Source organism: Ruditapes philippinarum, unplaced genomic scaffold (genome assembly GCF_026571515.1).
Source record: "Ruditapes philippinarum isolate M1 unplaced genomic scaffold, ASM2657151v2 ctg125_1_1_1_1, whole genome shotgun sequence".
Lineage (NCBI taxonomy): Eukaryota > Metazoa > Mollusca > Bivalvia > Venerida > Veneridae > Ruditapes > Ruditapes philippinarum.
The window spans coordinates 300491-316636 of record NW_026853776.1 but is presented as its reverse complement, the minus strand read 5'-3'; the positions used below and the strand labels follow the sequence as shown (position 1 = coordinate 316636).

The window sequence follows — 16146 nt, the reverse complement described above, 5'->3', positions numbered from 1 at the left end:
CAAAAGCTAATTCGGTGATATGCAACCGGGTGAGATGAGAATAACAGTAATGATTTATCGATTGATATAAAATGAAATTTATTATTAGCAAAACATTAATATTGCTGTGACATTTGCTGTTCAACAATTAAGTTTTGATAATCATATCAATGATAATAGAATATAATGTAATGTTTAAGACTTCGTTGAAATGATTGTTGCCTGTTTATAAAGATTTGAAATATTTTATCAATGTTGTATTTACATTTAAATGGTTAATTTATGATGATCGAGATTTTACCTATAATATCGTTTGTCACATATGCATTGGATATTTTGTTATTTACATTTTCATTTTGTACTTTTGTAATCAAATATAGTCGTCTATATAGATTTAATATCTTACTCGTCCTTTATTGTCGTTCCATTTTCTGTTTCAACTCTTACTAGGAAATTAGATAACAACGATATTTTCATGGCATATCATTAAGATCAAAACATTTATTAACACTTATTTTGTAAATGGTAAAAAATCGATCGGACAACTGTTTAGGCTTAGTGGATTTCTAAGTTCGTGTGTATGAACCCAATGATATTTCTATCTCGACTTATGACTTTTGTTCCGTTTTCAAATGCCCTGAGACATTAAACTAACGTTAGGTTAGCCATGCCGGTATATATCAGAAGTATAAAAGTAAGAAACATTAAACAGAAAAGAAATTTATCCGTACAATATATCTACTAGTAAACCTTTAATTAACCTTTTCCCTTATATAAGCGTGTTTCGACGGCTTTTTGCCCCCCCCCCCTTTTTGAGGCCTCAAACAGTGAAAAAATGTCCTATTTAGACCCCAAACACTGTTTTTCGTTTGAGAAATGTTGTTAAAAAAAGTGACCATTTTTTCGGCGCCGTCCCCCATCCAAATAATACATCAGGGGGTTGCCAGAAGGGGGATGTGCCCCCTTCTGTTTGGGGGGTTTGAAGGGGGGCGGAGTCCCCCTCATCGCCAAGAAAATTTTGGACTTGTGAGAGGCTTAAAATGACCCCAGGTTGATCATACAGTAACGTGTAACCAACGCTGAAAAGCCTTTGACTCTATCTCAATCCATTGAGAAGTTGCAGCACTTTGAAATAAATTTTGATGGAAAAAATCGAGGCAAAATAGTGATTTTTGGCAATTTTGAGATGTCCCCTCGTTGCCATGGTAACAGGAAATTTAAGACTGAGCATGTCGTTACAAAGGCAATGGTCCAGTCAACATTTGTGCCAAGTTTGATTAGTATTGAAGCATTTTTCATAGTTTCATAGCAGTTTGAACTTGTAAGAGGAGGCTTTTCAGTTAAAATGGCCATTTTTCACGATATGCTCATGGGGGAAAGGGTTAAAAGAAGTAAATAGAGTCTGCTATTGTTTTTAATGAAGTAGTTCTGAAACCGAAGGTTGAATAAAAGTAATGGCGCACATCTATAAAGAGTGCTGTTATTATACTATAATACTTACATATGTATATTATAATTTAAGTTCAAACTATTTTATGGTTCTGTAGAACCAAGAATAAGACTCATGACAATAGCTGAAATAGCATTATTATTATTATTATTGTACAAACACCAGGCATAAAATAAAATAACATTTCAAAAAATAAGGTGTTGATATTTTATTGTACAAATATTTCCATTAAAATATCATTCAACTTTTATGCTGACATTTTCTTGTGCTCAAACTGCATTAGAGATCCATGATAATTTACGTGATACTCTATCTGTCGGCTTGATGTCCGAACTGAAAAAAATAATAGATTAAGACTCGTAGAGAAACTTTAATTAATATCAGCGCTTACTTTTTATAATATTTTACACAATTTAACTTAAAAACCAAACTCCTTGAAAGAAAAACCTCGTCAGATATTCCAGTACTCTAGTAATAAACATGTATGTATGTTATGGAAAAAACTGAGCATATAATAATTATAACAATAGTTATACGTATTTGATTTTAATTCTTTTTAAATAATGCGTTTTTAGTTTCAACTAAATTTCCAATATCTCAATTTCATGCAAATTTAATAATAAGTTTCCGCAAAAATGCTTGACTAAATCGTACGTTCTTTCAAGATAATTGCGACTACGATTTGGAAGAATTGCATCATGCTTAAATCTCGGGGAATATTTTACCAGTTTGCATATAATTACAACACTTTGTTGAAGAAATAAGAAAGATTTGTTTCTTGAAAAATTATCATTAACACAGCCAAATTAGAAAATTACATGATACCGGAAGTAACAATCTTGTGACGGGCTATATGAAGACAGACAGCTTCCATTGAATCATAAAGATTGGTGGAAGTTGACAAAATACTTAAACATGTATATCTCTCTGAAAACAATGTTGATTGATAGGTGAGAAAATGAAATGTGATGAAGCAGTGTCCTTTTCTATCGAAAATAAAATATTTACCAACAAATTTCCTAAATTGTTGCATTGTAGATCGAAAATTGAAAGTTGTTTATGAATCGCATACAAAAATATAGCCTAGTCGTCATTATTTAGATATTCCAACGCATATGGAATTTTTATTTGCATTTAAAATATTTATGGAATTCTTGAAATTATATTTGTTTTTTACGTACATTTAAGTAAAGGGAGATGACATAAATTGAATTTTGATTTATTTTAAACAAATTACTGTCCCTTTGACGTACATTCAAACCGGAAGTAAATTACATTTTGTTCTACAGTTCTTACATAAACAGCTAAAAATATATGCTATTTAAATTCTTATTGATTTACAATAAGTATAGAAAATAAATTGTCGGTTTTTTTCCAAAATAAAATTCCGAAAAAAGTCTGGTCCTGACATAAAGCCGAAAAAATCTTGAAAAAAAACCCCAACAAACCTAAAATCTTAGATGCTTTTACGATGCCTTAAGTCAGGCCTGATGAAGACTTGTCCACAAAATGCGTTCTGGCTATCTTGTGAAACTGAAATGTAGAATTTGTGTTAACCGTACAGACAATTATACATAATCTTCATTTTATTATTTTGCTGCGCAAATTAATGACACATACATGTAAACATATTAATTCCACCATCATTTTAAGGATAACAAGTGTAAATGATCCACTTTTCTACTGTTGTTGTTTTTGTTTAAAACCCATACAAAAGTTGAACTTAATTTGTCAATAATTTTCAAACAAGATGGTAAACTTTTGTAATTTTTTGTGCTTATGTCTAGAATATAGTAAAGTTTAATAAAATGAAGTTTTAAACGCCTTTTTCAAAGTGTCATTTACACTCAAAGTAGTCTTTGAATGCATGCGTTCATTGAATGCCGATCTTTGTTTTTATACTTAAGTTATCCGATAGTTTTCACTTGTTTGAAACAACTGACGCATTGAATTGGTAAAGACAATATATAAGTCTTTTATCATATAGCCCTCACATATTTCATTATTTTACTTGCTGTAATATGGAATGAAACCATTTTTGTGTGATTTTCAGTTCAAACTTTGTTGAATTCGATATTAATTTCTTTGATTTCCCCTGAAGGAGATAGTAAGCCATGGTAAGTTTTTTTTTATATCAGTCTATATTACAGGGCAACCCAAATTATTGTATAGTCAATTGACCATTTATTCTCGTTCACAGGTAATATATTTTGAAATTTATATGCTAATTATGTTGAATTATGTAGAATTTGTTATGGTGATTGAAAAAGGTTGTTACACTACACTGTGTAGTGACGAAAAACAAAATATAGCTTGTTGTCCAAAAAGAGTTTAATCATTGAATATGTTACATGTACATGTATATTTCATTAGATTTTTTCCCCCAAAAAAAGTTATATGTCTCTTTGGCAAACAAATTATCCAAAAAAATTCGGATGACGGCAACTTAGATTTAGAATGATAGTCAATAATTAGGTTAAGAAAATCGAATATTACTCCATCTTGAAATGTATATCAAACAGGAATGAGTTATCAAAAGACTCTTGTAAGAAAACGGGGACTACATTCTTACTTTAAATATACTAAATTTACACTTTTGATGTTATGATGTTAAAAAAACGAGATCAGAAAATCATTTTATTGAATACAGTGCATCGAAATCGAATCGAAAAAAAAATGTTATTTTTTTCAACAATATTCTTTTTGAACATTTTGTTTGATAGTTTAGTGACTAAAAACGGTTTCTAAAAATATCATATTACACTTTCATGTCGGAAATGGTGTATAAAAGCCCGATATAAGGCATATATTGTATGACATGATATTGTAAAAAGGCTTAACAATATCTGAAACGAACACTTACATTATAATTTATTCACATTTGACATCATATTTTTATATTAATAAAAGTATGTATAAAATTGAATTGTATAAACGTAATCTTTAACGATGTAAATTTCTTGTATTATTTCGTTCATTGGAATTCAAAAGGCTGTGTAAAGAATTGTTTACTTTATTGATTTTTGAAAAAGGTACGTACTTGTGACAAATTACCGCCATTAACTAGCTGGATATAAGCGAAGTCAATCTATTTTAAGTTAAATGACACATATTCTTTCATATGTTTGAGAAATAAAATTATACACTGTCATAGTTGCCTTATCATATGCGTGAGATTTCTGTTGAGAAACCAAATGATTTACTACGTTCATGCTTTCTTTTCATATTTTGTTATTTCTTTAAATATTTGAAATATATTGAACACTTCATTCATTAGCGCATTATGCTAGATATAACATTAAACGCATATATTACATATAAACCTTATATATAAAATGTTTTGCGACATTTGTAGTTTGACAAATGTCTAAGGTATACAGAATATGAAAAAATTAAAGTTTTAAATGTGTTAAATGTACATATTTATTTGAAGAAACACAAAAGTCACATTAAAAACTATAATTAGGTTGTCTTTCTCACGAATGATATCTAAAAAAGTAAACATATTCCTGAAAAAAATGTAATGCTGGTTTACTAAAGTATAATGTCGTAGCAGCCGTATGCGATTATGAAATGTGATGATTATTGGAAACGATGGCACGTTGAATACAACCAAAACAAATGTGGAATCATAGTCTCTAATGAACGTAATACATTAAAATCATTGCGTCAGTGGAAAATTGGTGCTCAGACAATTGAAAAAGTAGAAGACTATATGCATCTTGGTGTCAGTTGTAACGACTTCATGTCAACAAAGAAGTCAATTCAGGATGGGTGTATAAAACTACGGGGTACATTTCGGGAGTGGTCTGTGGCAAACATGCATACAGAACGACATTAATAAACTAGAGATTGCTCGCCGTTTTTGTATTAAAATCATACAGTCGCTTAAATCAGGTACAAGTACAGATTACTACCTAGCATAGCTGGATATAGACTCTATTGAAACCATGATCGACTTTTGGAAACTTGTTTTTCTTGGACAATTGTGAAGACATCCGTGCCAATATTTAACCAAAAGGGTATTCACAAATTGACTAACATGTTATCTTTATGACGACTATCAAGTGCTTGGTTTTATCCCTGACATTTACAGACTTTTTAAAATTCGAACTAGAGGAATATGTAAGAAGCATCATGTTTCTGAGTAAATACCAATGGAAGAATATACTTAATAAACATGTTATTATGACAGTAAAGAAGAAACGGTACGGACGCTTAGTGCAACACAGATCATTAGGTTAATGATACATACCAATGTAAGCTTTGGACAATATTGCAGAGTTACGTCCCTGTTGCGATTTGATAGTGTATATCCCCTGTTGCGATTTGATAGTGTATGTCGTTGGAAGACTTATATCGCGTCCGTACATAGAACAATATTTTTATTTTTATTTTTGTACTATCATTGTAGATCCTGCACAAAGAAGTCCTATTTACAACTGCATGTATGGGATTTGCTCATAGCTGACATAGGGATAATCTTTTATTTAGACGAGATAAATAAAATAAGATATGCTCCTCAACATCACATTTGACGGGGTCAGGAAAGCTAAGATTTTCTTTCCAGACTCTATCATTTGTTTAAAACAAGCTGCTGGCTTAATGCTAATGAAGGCCAAAACGATAATTCATAGTATGTACATGCTGTATACAAGTTTGTTTAGAATTTTTAGTTGATATTTCAAAACAATCATTTAGTAATTTTCCTCATATATGTTTTTTATGTAATAGTTGTTATTTGTTCAGTAAGGAAAAAACAACTAATAAACAACAGATAAAAACAACAGATAGATAGACATGACATGGTATGTGTATGTTGGGGTGTTCTTTTACTCAACATACTGCTTTTGTGAATACTGTTGTCCTAAATTTTCTATCACTACCTTGTCATAAGAAACAAAACTTTAAATGATCCAATTTTATAATAATATACTCTTGGTCAAATTAACAACAAAATGTTCTATTTCATGCATGTAAAACAAACTTGCTACTATCAAAATATCATATCAAATGCATCCAAAGGCATAAGTCATTGACGTATTGTTCTTTTTTTTTATTTCGACATGACTGTTTGGTATCTAAAGTAATATTAGTGGCAATGACTTATAAAAGAAGTGGTTTTGTGCCGTTGGTAATATCCATTGATCAGTTCTTGTCTTTTTCGTTTTCGGACAATACTGGCTTTCTTTATGGACAAACTATAAATAAAAACAGCACATATGCTTGCAATATTGCAATATTCACTGTATTATTACTATACATTAAAATGTTAAATGTTCTTAACCTAAATAATTAGTGTTAAGAAATTATTATTTTCCATCCATTCATCCATCCATTCATCCATCAATTAATCTATCTAGTGAAATCTTGAAACAAAGTAATCCCTCGGAAGCATTAATCAAAAAAAAATTACATGAGAATAGTAGACTCGGTTTGATTGAGTCTGTACGTGAGGAAAAATGAAAAAGTGCAACAAACTTAAGTTACATCTTTTTATTTAATTTATTAACACACAATTTGGAATTGGTATACATGTATATATAAACATGTTAAATCTTTTCCTCTTAAGAGGTACGAAGAAGTAAGATTTCTCTTTCATATACATAAGTTAACCGAAGTTTGTTCCATAGCATTTGATTTGAATTCATATACAGCGTATTAAATTATTTTAGGTATTAAATGTACCTTCTGATAGTAAGCCAATATCGTTTTATTTTCATTTTTGAGACACAGGAAACGGCTATAATGCCTGACAATTTAAAGAACTCATCGAACTATCAGCGCCTTATTTCCATGGTGATTGATCTTGGAACTGAATAGATGCTCCTTTTGTTTTTTCATCTAAAACCTGAAGAACAAGTTACTGCCTTTCTTTCTAAACCGGATGTAAGAAGAAAACTTGACTACATGAAGAGACGAAACATATTAACACCTCGTCAGTATAGAATTGTGACATTACCTTATCCAAATCCCCGTGAATTTGACTTGTCGTTGCTGCTAACGCTGCTAAGTAACATCTTTGAAGACGAAATTATGGCACCCATTCATGGTTGGGGCACGTTCCCTTCAGCCGCTTCGAACGACTTCTCGATCGGCGCAGATTTGCTAAGGCTGAAAAGAATCAGAAACGAAATAATTGGACACCATGTAAAAGCACAACTGTCAAACACGGAATTCACTGATCTTTGGCAACAGACAGAAAGTTTGCTTCTAAGAATTGTTGAGATTGTTGATTTTAAAGGCAAAGCTTCATATAAAGCAAAATTATCTACGTATGCATCCCCATCACCGTATTCAACTGTAGATGCCCAAAAAGCTTTAGAAACAGTAAAAATATGGTGTGACGAAATAAACATACTACAAAAACAGGCAAGTATTGTTTGTGAAATCTTATGAATTTGATCACTTCCCAACCCATTTATTCATCTGTCCAAAGATACACTTCCGCAAATATAAATTCTCATTGGTTCAAATACTTTAAAATGTGTTATTTAATGTTTTAAATTAACAAGTTCTTACACAATTTATAACACCTTGTCAAATTCCCGCCATACTACACGTTAGCTCTGTGACTAAAGCCTGCAGAAACAATATGTTACATAAAATTTTAATTGACATGGATCTTATTCGTGACCTTTATCATTTTTCTCTTTTTACTAGAAAAAATTTAAACGACCCATAAGAATATCGAATTTTGTAAAAAGAGTAAGAAGAAATGACTAGGTCATGATCATGCTTGATCAACACACCAAAATAACCAGTGGAATTAAAGATAACATTTTCCGTTATGCCATCTTTGAAAGTGTTGCTGACATTGCAATTGTAATCATCTGGTTTATCTTTTTTTCCAGTCGAATTTGATAAAAATTGCGTTGTTCATTTTTAATAATGTTTTAAACATTGAGTCAATAATAGACAACTGCTTTTTCATATGCTGTAGGTAGAGGAAATGGGGGAAAAGGCTAAAGGTATATTTCAATATTATATCAATATTAAATACAACCATACAACACCGTACATATTTTATGTACTCAATGGCTTTCTATTTCATTTAATGCCCTCTCATAAAAATTACGTTCTTAACAATAGTTATTGTTTTTTTTTTATAAATGATTGAATTAATTTTAACCGAGTGGTTATGCTCATAGACTTCATTCAAATTGCATCTCTTCCACCCCGACCAGTAAAGATGGAAAGTTGACACATGACATTTGCAGTGTTGGTGAAACTTAAAACCCGTAAAAAACAACAACAAAAATATTTGTTTTTGCTTGAGAGCGACTCAAAATCTACTTAACGATAAATTGGATTTGTGTAATACTTACATTTACCCCAATTAACCGTTATATTCCTGTATAAAGGCCAATATTTCTTTGTTACTTTCAAATATCTTAATCAAGACAAGATATAATGTTGATAGAATATTGGATCATTTTATTCTTCATTATTTAGAATTATACGACAAACTTCAGTATGTTCAACAAGACCATAGAAAATATTTCAGTCTGCTAGTAGAAGGTGGAAGAATTGTACTTGTCGGTATATGGCAACGAGAAACGAAAACATACAAGGACGAAGAAATATGGAATATGCTCAGACAACCAAGAATTTTTCTTGAGAAAGAATTACATAGAAATTTAGAAGATCTACTGTCTCACGGGGTAAAAAATGGGAGTATTCAAGTGAATAATTTGGATATCTTACATTTAGGAACTCTAATAATACATTTGTTCCCAAGCAAACTGGACGAGAGTGAAGTTAGTGCTGTAGAAAAACTTATTCGCTGGAGAAGGCACTACACAGAGGTCGCATTTACCTCGAAAGAAACTTTTTTCGGGCAATGGAATGCTTTGCTTATGAACCTAACTTCGCTAGCAGCTAAACAAACGATGGCAATTCAATCACGTCTAATAGAGGAAGTTGATCATATAAGCAAGAATGAAGATCTTGAAGAAACAGGCGAATGTTTAAAAGAAATAGTGGAAAACTTAAAGGGATTGAAAACATTATCAGATGAATACAAAGGTAAAATATTTATTGAAATAGTTGCCAATCAAAATCTAATAGATAGAAGGATAAGTTTGTACGAATCCTAACATTTTCTTGTACATCATGCTTAAAATATAATAATTATAAATAAAAGATATACGCAATGATTCCCCCGTATGTAAATGGTCTTTTTAGAATTTTTCTGAAATACAGGTATAATAAACAATCTTAAATTCTTAAATAGAAATGCTTGTTTTTAGTTACTTCTTCAGTATGATTCTATTTATGCTTGAAAATAGCACGCCTCCAGATTTCTCTTAACTATTATAAAATCCCATATTTTTTGTAGAAAATGTAGATAAACTGAGATAAACTGAAAGAGTCCTTGAAGCAAATGAGAGAAGAGGGAATACCATTTGGAGAGGAGAAAAGTAAGGCAAATTAATTATACAATACTTCATATTCGTATTTTAATCTGTATTTATAGAAATTTTTTTTTTTAAAGACGTCATTCGTGACTACTATTTGTTTTAATCAACCAAATGGTAGAAAACACTACGATACATTCAACAGGAAATGTGACTAGAGCAAATAATCTAATAACATTGATTACAGTTATTTCGTACTCGTCATTATGTTACAAGAATGATTATTATAATAAGCAATAAATATGTTATTTATGTATGTTATGTTATGTATGTTATATATAGGTATATTTATAAAAGTGAATGAGTTCCAATAAAATGTCCACCAGGATAACCAATGTGTTAATACAAAATATGTGTACATTTTCACTCCAAATAAGTTCAGAATGTCTCTAACGATCCGCTACAATTTATTTACTGTTTCAGCAATCGTTTTTAAGATGCACATCAATGGTTCATCGAAAGAAATGTCAGAAAAAGCAGAAGAAATTGTCAATTCTATCATATCAAAGGCCCAGGAATTGACAAATTATTCAAGCATATATGAAGAAATCACTAAAGCTGTTGGCAAAATTTTGGACCATATTCGTAACATTCATTGGGCAACACTTTTGTCGAGTGAAAGAAGCTGCATTTTACTAACTTTTACATGTACCTCATATTGCGTCATTTTAAGTCTACTAGACTGTTTTGAACGCAACACTTTAAAGGAACAGATGTTTGATTTGGCTCAGAGTCTGAGTTTTTACTTGAGTGATGAGTTTAATATACTTGCAACTGTTTCGCCAACAAGCATCGTAGTACTACAAGAAATGTCAGGTAAAGCTTGACATTGCATACATTCTTACATTTAGTAGCATTCACTCTTTTAACCACAAATTCATTACCGTTGTTATTGCACAAAAACATCCCCAGACGTTAGTGAACGATTCGATGTCTTTCTTGATTTGTAAAAGAATAATTATAAAAGCTTTGTTTTTCCGCAATTTAAATGGCAGGTCATATATGTATAGAGTAAAGAATTTTGCAATATATTTAATTTGCTAGAGATAAAAATGAGTATAGCAATCAATATAAATAAACTTCGACTTAAAAACTGCCTTAATAAAGGATTATCATCCAGAAGCATTTATTATTTTGAATGTTTTCTAGAAGTTAAAACACAGGGATGTTACGTTCCTATCAAAGTATCATGTGCCACAGTGTCCAGTTTAGATGAGGTCTACAGATGTTTCGATGCAACTGCGGTCAATAGCACAGCTGATGTTAAAAACCTAGCCAATGTCCTTTCGAGAGAGTTAAATGACACATACCACATTCAAATAAGCGCTGATATAGGAACTAAGCAACACTTACTTTTAGGTAAGATTTGTGCTTTTTATTTGTACCCGTGAGAGACCCTGTTTTATATTAAAACATGTGTATATAAATATGCATTTACCATGTTTTGTAGTGTGTAAAATTCTTATTAATGCTTACAATGAGCCTTTTACCTGTATATTACATGGTATAATATAAAAAACATGTAGTGCTATCTAAGGTTTATTTTAAAATCATTAAATATTATTTTTGCAGAGGAGAAAGACGGGTCAAATTCATGTAAACCCAAAAATAGTGAAAATGCAATGGAAATGGCAGATGAAATGCCAATTTTGTACAAGCACATTCAAACTGACAAGGCAACAGACGGAGCCACGGGATGTAGCGCTGATGATGAGGTATGAAAATAAGGACCTATGAAGAGAGTTATATTATACTTAAAATTAGTATATGCAAAAAACATGTAAAATGTTTTAATGGAAAACGGCCACAATTCAAGTCATGTGTTGTCTTTATAAATATATTAAAATTTACATCTTGCAACGTTTCATTGTTATTATGAGAAAGGCTTTGAATAGAACCCAATATTACAAAAACAGGGAAGTATTGAAAATTGTTTGGCTCCTTATTTCGTTACACAACCACAGGAATGCTTCCACATTTATCTTTATTTAAACAAGTATTTATTATTTTTACTGCATTGGTACATTCAAAGTATATGCAGAATACAAGTTACATTTTTAAAGGCGTAGATATATAGAAGAATGAATACTACATAACATAATTGATTTAAACTTTGCGTAATTTATAATATATATACAGAACTAAATGTGGGGTGCATGAGCTCAATTCGAGTTATCAGCTCGTGAATTTGAAAATCTAGCTATTTTTCAAAGGCAAATAATTGGCTTATTTTCTACATTTCATGTAGCTGACGGCCTACGAGTTATTATGCATTTATAAATTCAAAAACTTGGAAATGAGTTTTATTTCTTTACTTAAAGATGTACCAAATTTTGTAAGATTATTCAGTCTCTGTACTTAAACTAAAAATCAGAAAAAATGGTTAAATGGAATTCTATGTAATTTTGTGTATGTAATCTGCCCTTGAAATAATAAATCATAAAATAAAATAAAGTAGACGTGGTCGTTGTGAGACATTTTTTGTACCCCTACTATTGGGGGCATTTAGATGTGCCCTTGTCCGTCCGTCCGTTTGTGCGTGCGTTCTCATGTTGTGTCTCATGTAGCTCTAAAATTGCTAGGGCTAGAGTCAACAACACAGGAATGTTGATCAGCATAAGAAGTTGTGCAGCTGGCATTTCGCTTTTAGATTTATTCAGTATTTGTAGTGTTATTGCTCTTGACTTAGTAGTAATATGCAATTTTCAAATTGTGTCGTGCATAGCCCATATAGTATTTGTCCGAAAGTCATGAAATTTTACAGAAATGTTGATCAGCTTGTTGTGCACCCGGGGTTTTACGTGTTGATTTTTTCATTAATTGTAGAGTTATATTCCTAGTCTTAGTTAAAATTTACAATTTTTCAAATTGTGTCATACGTAGCCCAAACATTATTTGACCTAGAGTCATGAAACTTTACAGAAATGTAGTCAGCACGTGTAGTTGTGGATCACCTTGGGGTTGACTCATGCATTTATTCAGTATTGGTAGAGTTATTGCCCTCGTCGTAGTTACAATTTACATTTTTTCAACTTGTGTCGTATGTAGCCCAAACATTATTTGACTACAGTCATAAAACTTTACAGAAATGTTGTTAAGCATGTGAAGTTGTGCACCTGGTGTTTGGCATGTGGATTAATTTTAATTTTGTCAGAGTTATTGCCCTTGACTTAGTGAAAATTTCCAAATTCTAACTTGAGTCGCCCGTATCGAGTTGGGCACCTATGGTTTGCTTGTATTTTTAATCAGAATGTGTTGAGTAATTTCCCGTGACTTAGTAAATACTGTCCCACAATGTTGTGTCATGTGTAACATGACTGAGCTAGAATCATCAAACTTTACATGAATGTTAACCATTATGTGAAGTTGTGCAACTTGGTTTTGCGTGTGGATTAATTCATTATTATTTGCACTTGACTTAGTATAAATTATAAATTTTAACTTGTATTTGACCTTGTGTCATGAAACATTACAGGACTGTCGGTCAGCATGTGTAGTCATTCACTTTTGGGTTTGTTTGTTGATTTATTCAGAATTTATAGAGATATTGTTCTTGCCGTAGTAAAAATTTGCCATTTTCCACTTGTGTCTTGCATTAAACAAAAAGTATTTGACCTACTCATGAAACGTTACAGGACTGTTGGTCAGCATGTTAAGTATCGCTGCTGCGATTGGGGAAAATCAAGATATCAACACTGGAAAATTAGATTGTTTAAAGAGTATGTAGAGTCATATATAATCTAATCTTTTATCTGTCCTTCTGTCATACTGTCCTGCTGAATGCCAAAGGGGCACCTTTTTCCCATGGACACATTTCTAGTTTAGAATAAAATATATTCATTATCACATATATGATCATTCAAAGTTTTAATTGATGTTATTATGTAGTTTTCAGCTATATGTCTACATGTTACCCTAGCATACGCCTTTAAAGTAAAAACGATTAGAAATAAACTATTTTCAAAAGGTATAATGATGGAAATCAAGGCATACCTGACTTGTATATAATTATAAAAACCATAAGCTGTGAATTTATCTGTGTTCGTTATTTTCAATTATAGGTTCATAGACCAGACATTGATGCAATCATTTCAAAGGGGAAGTGTCCAATTAACTCTTTGAATGAGATAAATGTAGGTGACGTATTTGAGCATCAGATTCTTGTAACAAATGTTCAGGTCGATGACAATGATACCAGAAGAGGCTCTATCGAATTTATTCATTTTCGCTTTCCAAGTATTTTTACTATTACAACACGAAACATAGTTAGAGAGCAGATGGTTATAGATCTTAAGCGCGACAGTTTGTATCGTGCAAACTATTATGGTGGTATATTTTCTACGGAGGAGGCAATAAGTCGGGCTAATAAGAGAATAGGAGAAAGGAAATTGAGCACTAGCAACAGATTTGAACATTTCTGCTTTTGGGCAAAAGTAAAGCCAATTACAAATAAGGCAGATAACTCCTCGTTGAAAAAGCCCAGTTCTCGTTCAATGAGTATGAAAGAAATCGAGATTCATCTTGCAGAAGAGCTACAGGAAGGAGATGTTATCTATTTCAAATCTGATGGAATTCTGGTTAATATTGAATCCTTGGATGGCGGAATTGGACGAAGGTTTCGAATTGAAAAGGTTGCTTATGATGAGTATGATTATATTGTTCGGAAAAAGCATTACAATATTGATTTAAACACAGATTTTATAAGCGTCAAGAAATACAGTTCGTCTTACTGCGTTTCTATGACAGAACGAGTTAAACGTGCTTTAAACTATGTTGGCGTCAAAGGTAAATGGTGGAGTAGGAACGAATTCATTAAATATTGCATAAAGGAATCTCGTTACGATTGATGAATAAAGTGTCCCTGGTAATGAATATATCAGTTTTGAATAAAGATTTCGTTATCAAATGGACAGTGAACATGACTATGCTGTAGAAGATGTAACAATCATTTTTTGTAAATAATTTGATAACCTCAACACTTTGATTCCCCCAGAAGTACTTCTATGTATTTCATGTACCTACTTTTGCTATAACTCATTGTTGATCATAATTTTATGATAAGTGTACAAGTGTAATGATAATTCATGTTATTTCAGGAAATATAATTACTGTATACCTTAAATCGCGGTATTACCGGACAGTGTCCAAAATTAATATTTTAACAAATAATTAAAATGTTTTCCTCTAACCTCACTGTAACTGGTATTATTTGTTCGTTATCAAGAAATAATTGTGAATTTTCAGTTACATCCAGATTTATGCCCGCAATTACTAGTTCTACGTCATAAGATAATTGAAGCACTGTTTTTATATATGTATATGAATTTACCAGACACATACAAATTCTATGTAATAAATGTATGAATGTTTCTTCTTAAAATGTTTGAAATATGTACAAAACAGTAACTGACCAACTTGATATACATTTATGTCATTGCTATGAGTGTTTGTGTTTATGTTTCACTATTATATACATGCATTAAATTTTAAATAATTTCTTTCTGTTCATTTATAGTTTGTAGTTGAAAGTGATTAACCGTCATTTTAAAGGTTAAATATTGCAGCATTGTCGTTATAACACGCCTTCTACTTTGGACATTCAATCAGGCTCATGTATATACATGTATGAATGTAATCGTAATGGCAGCAGATCCCCGTTACTCGAATTCCGTTTCGCTTGAAGTAAAATGTCCAGTCCCTTGAAATTCGAGTTGCCGAGAGTCAACTGTACTATTTTCCCTTAAGATTGGCCCAGTTGAGCGGCTGTTTAAATAGCGTTATCTTGCAGTTTAAATTTTATTAGACTGAAAATATCAGGTACCAAAAGTAAGATAATCTAGCATTATTTAGTCAATAAATACCTTAAAAATGATAAATAATAATTTTATAATTAAAATTAAACATCTTAATGATACATAAATAATGTTAAACAATAATAATAAAAGTTGACCCCCCCCCTTAAATGCAGTTGACAGAATTTGTAGCATTTTAAGGTAGTCTTACTGTAATGCTTTCCCGCCAAAAAAATTCTAACATCGGCCAATATCGTAGCAAATGGGTTATTTCCGGGAACGTTATTTTTTCAAAATCTTGGGCATTAAATTATTTACAATTACTTATCCTTTATCACTATGTACTAAATTTTGATTATAAACGGTTAAAAAATTTGAAAACCTAAAATTGTGAAAAATAACGTCCCGGAAATCACCAATTATTAACGATTTTGACCATGTAAGAAATATTTTGGCGGGAAAGCATTACATTATGACTATCTTAAACACTCTTCTTAGCGGAGGT

At 31.3% G+C, this 16146-nt stretch overlaps 1 protein-coding gene across 1 annotated transcript; it reads left to right on the top strand.

Annotated features, from left to right (window-relative positions):
- Window positions 1-9768: 9768 nt before the first annotated feature.
- LOC132737834 (uncharacterized) lies at window positions 9769-15499 on the top strand. The gene is made up of 5 exons (XM_060725190.1): window positions 9769-9852; window positions 10273-10665; window positions 10999-11208; window positions 11422-11564; window positions 13911-15499. Exons 1-5 carry the CDS (start codon window positions 9816-9818, stop codon window positions 14694-14696), a joined length of 1569 nt encoding a protein of 522 aa, XP_060581173.1. The 5' UTR covers window positions 9769-9815; the 3' UTR covers window positions 14697-15499.
- The last annotated feature ends 647 nt before the right edge of the window (window positions 15500-16146 follow it).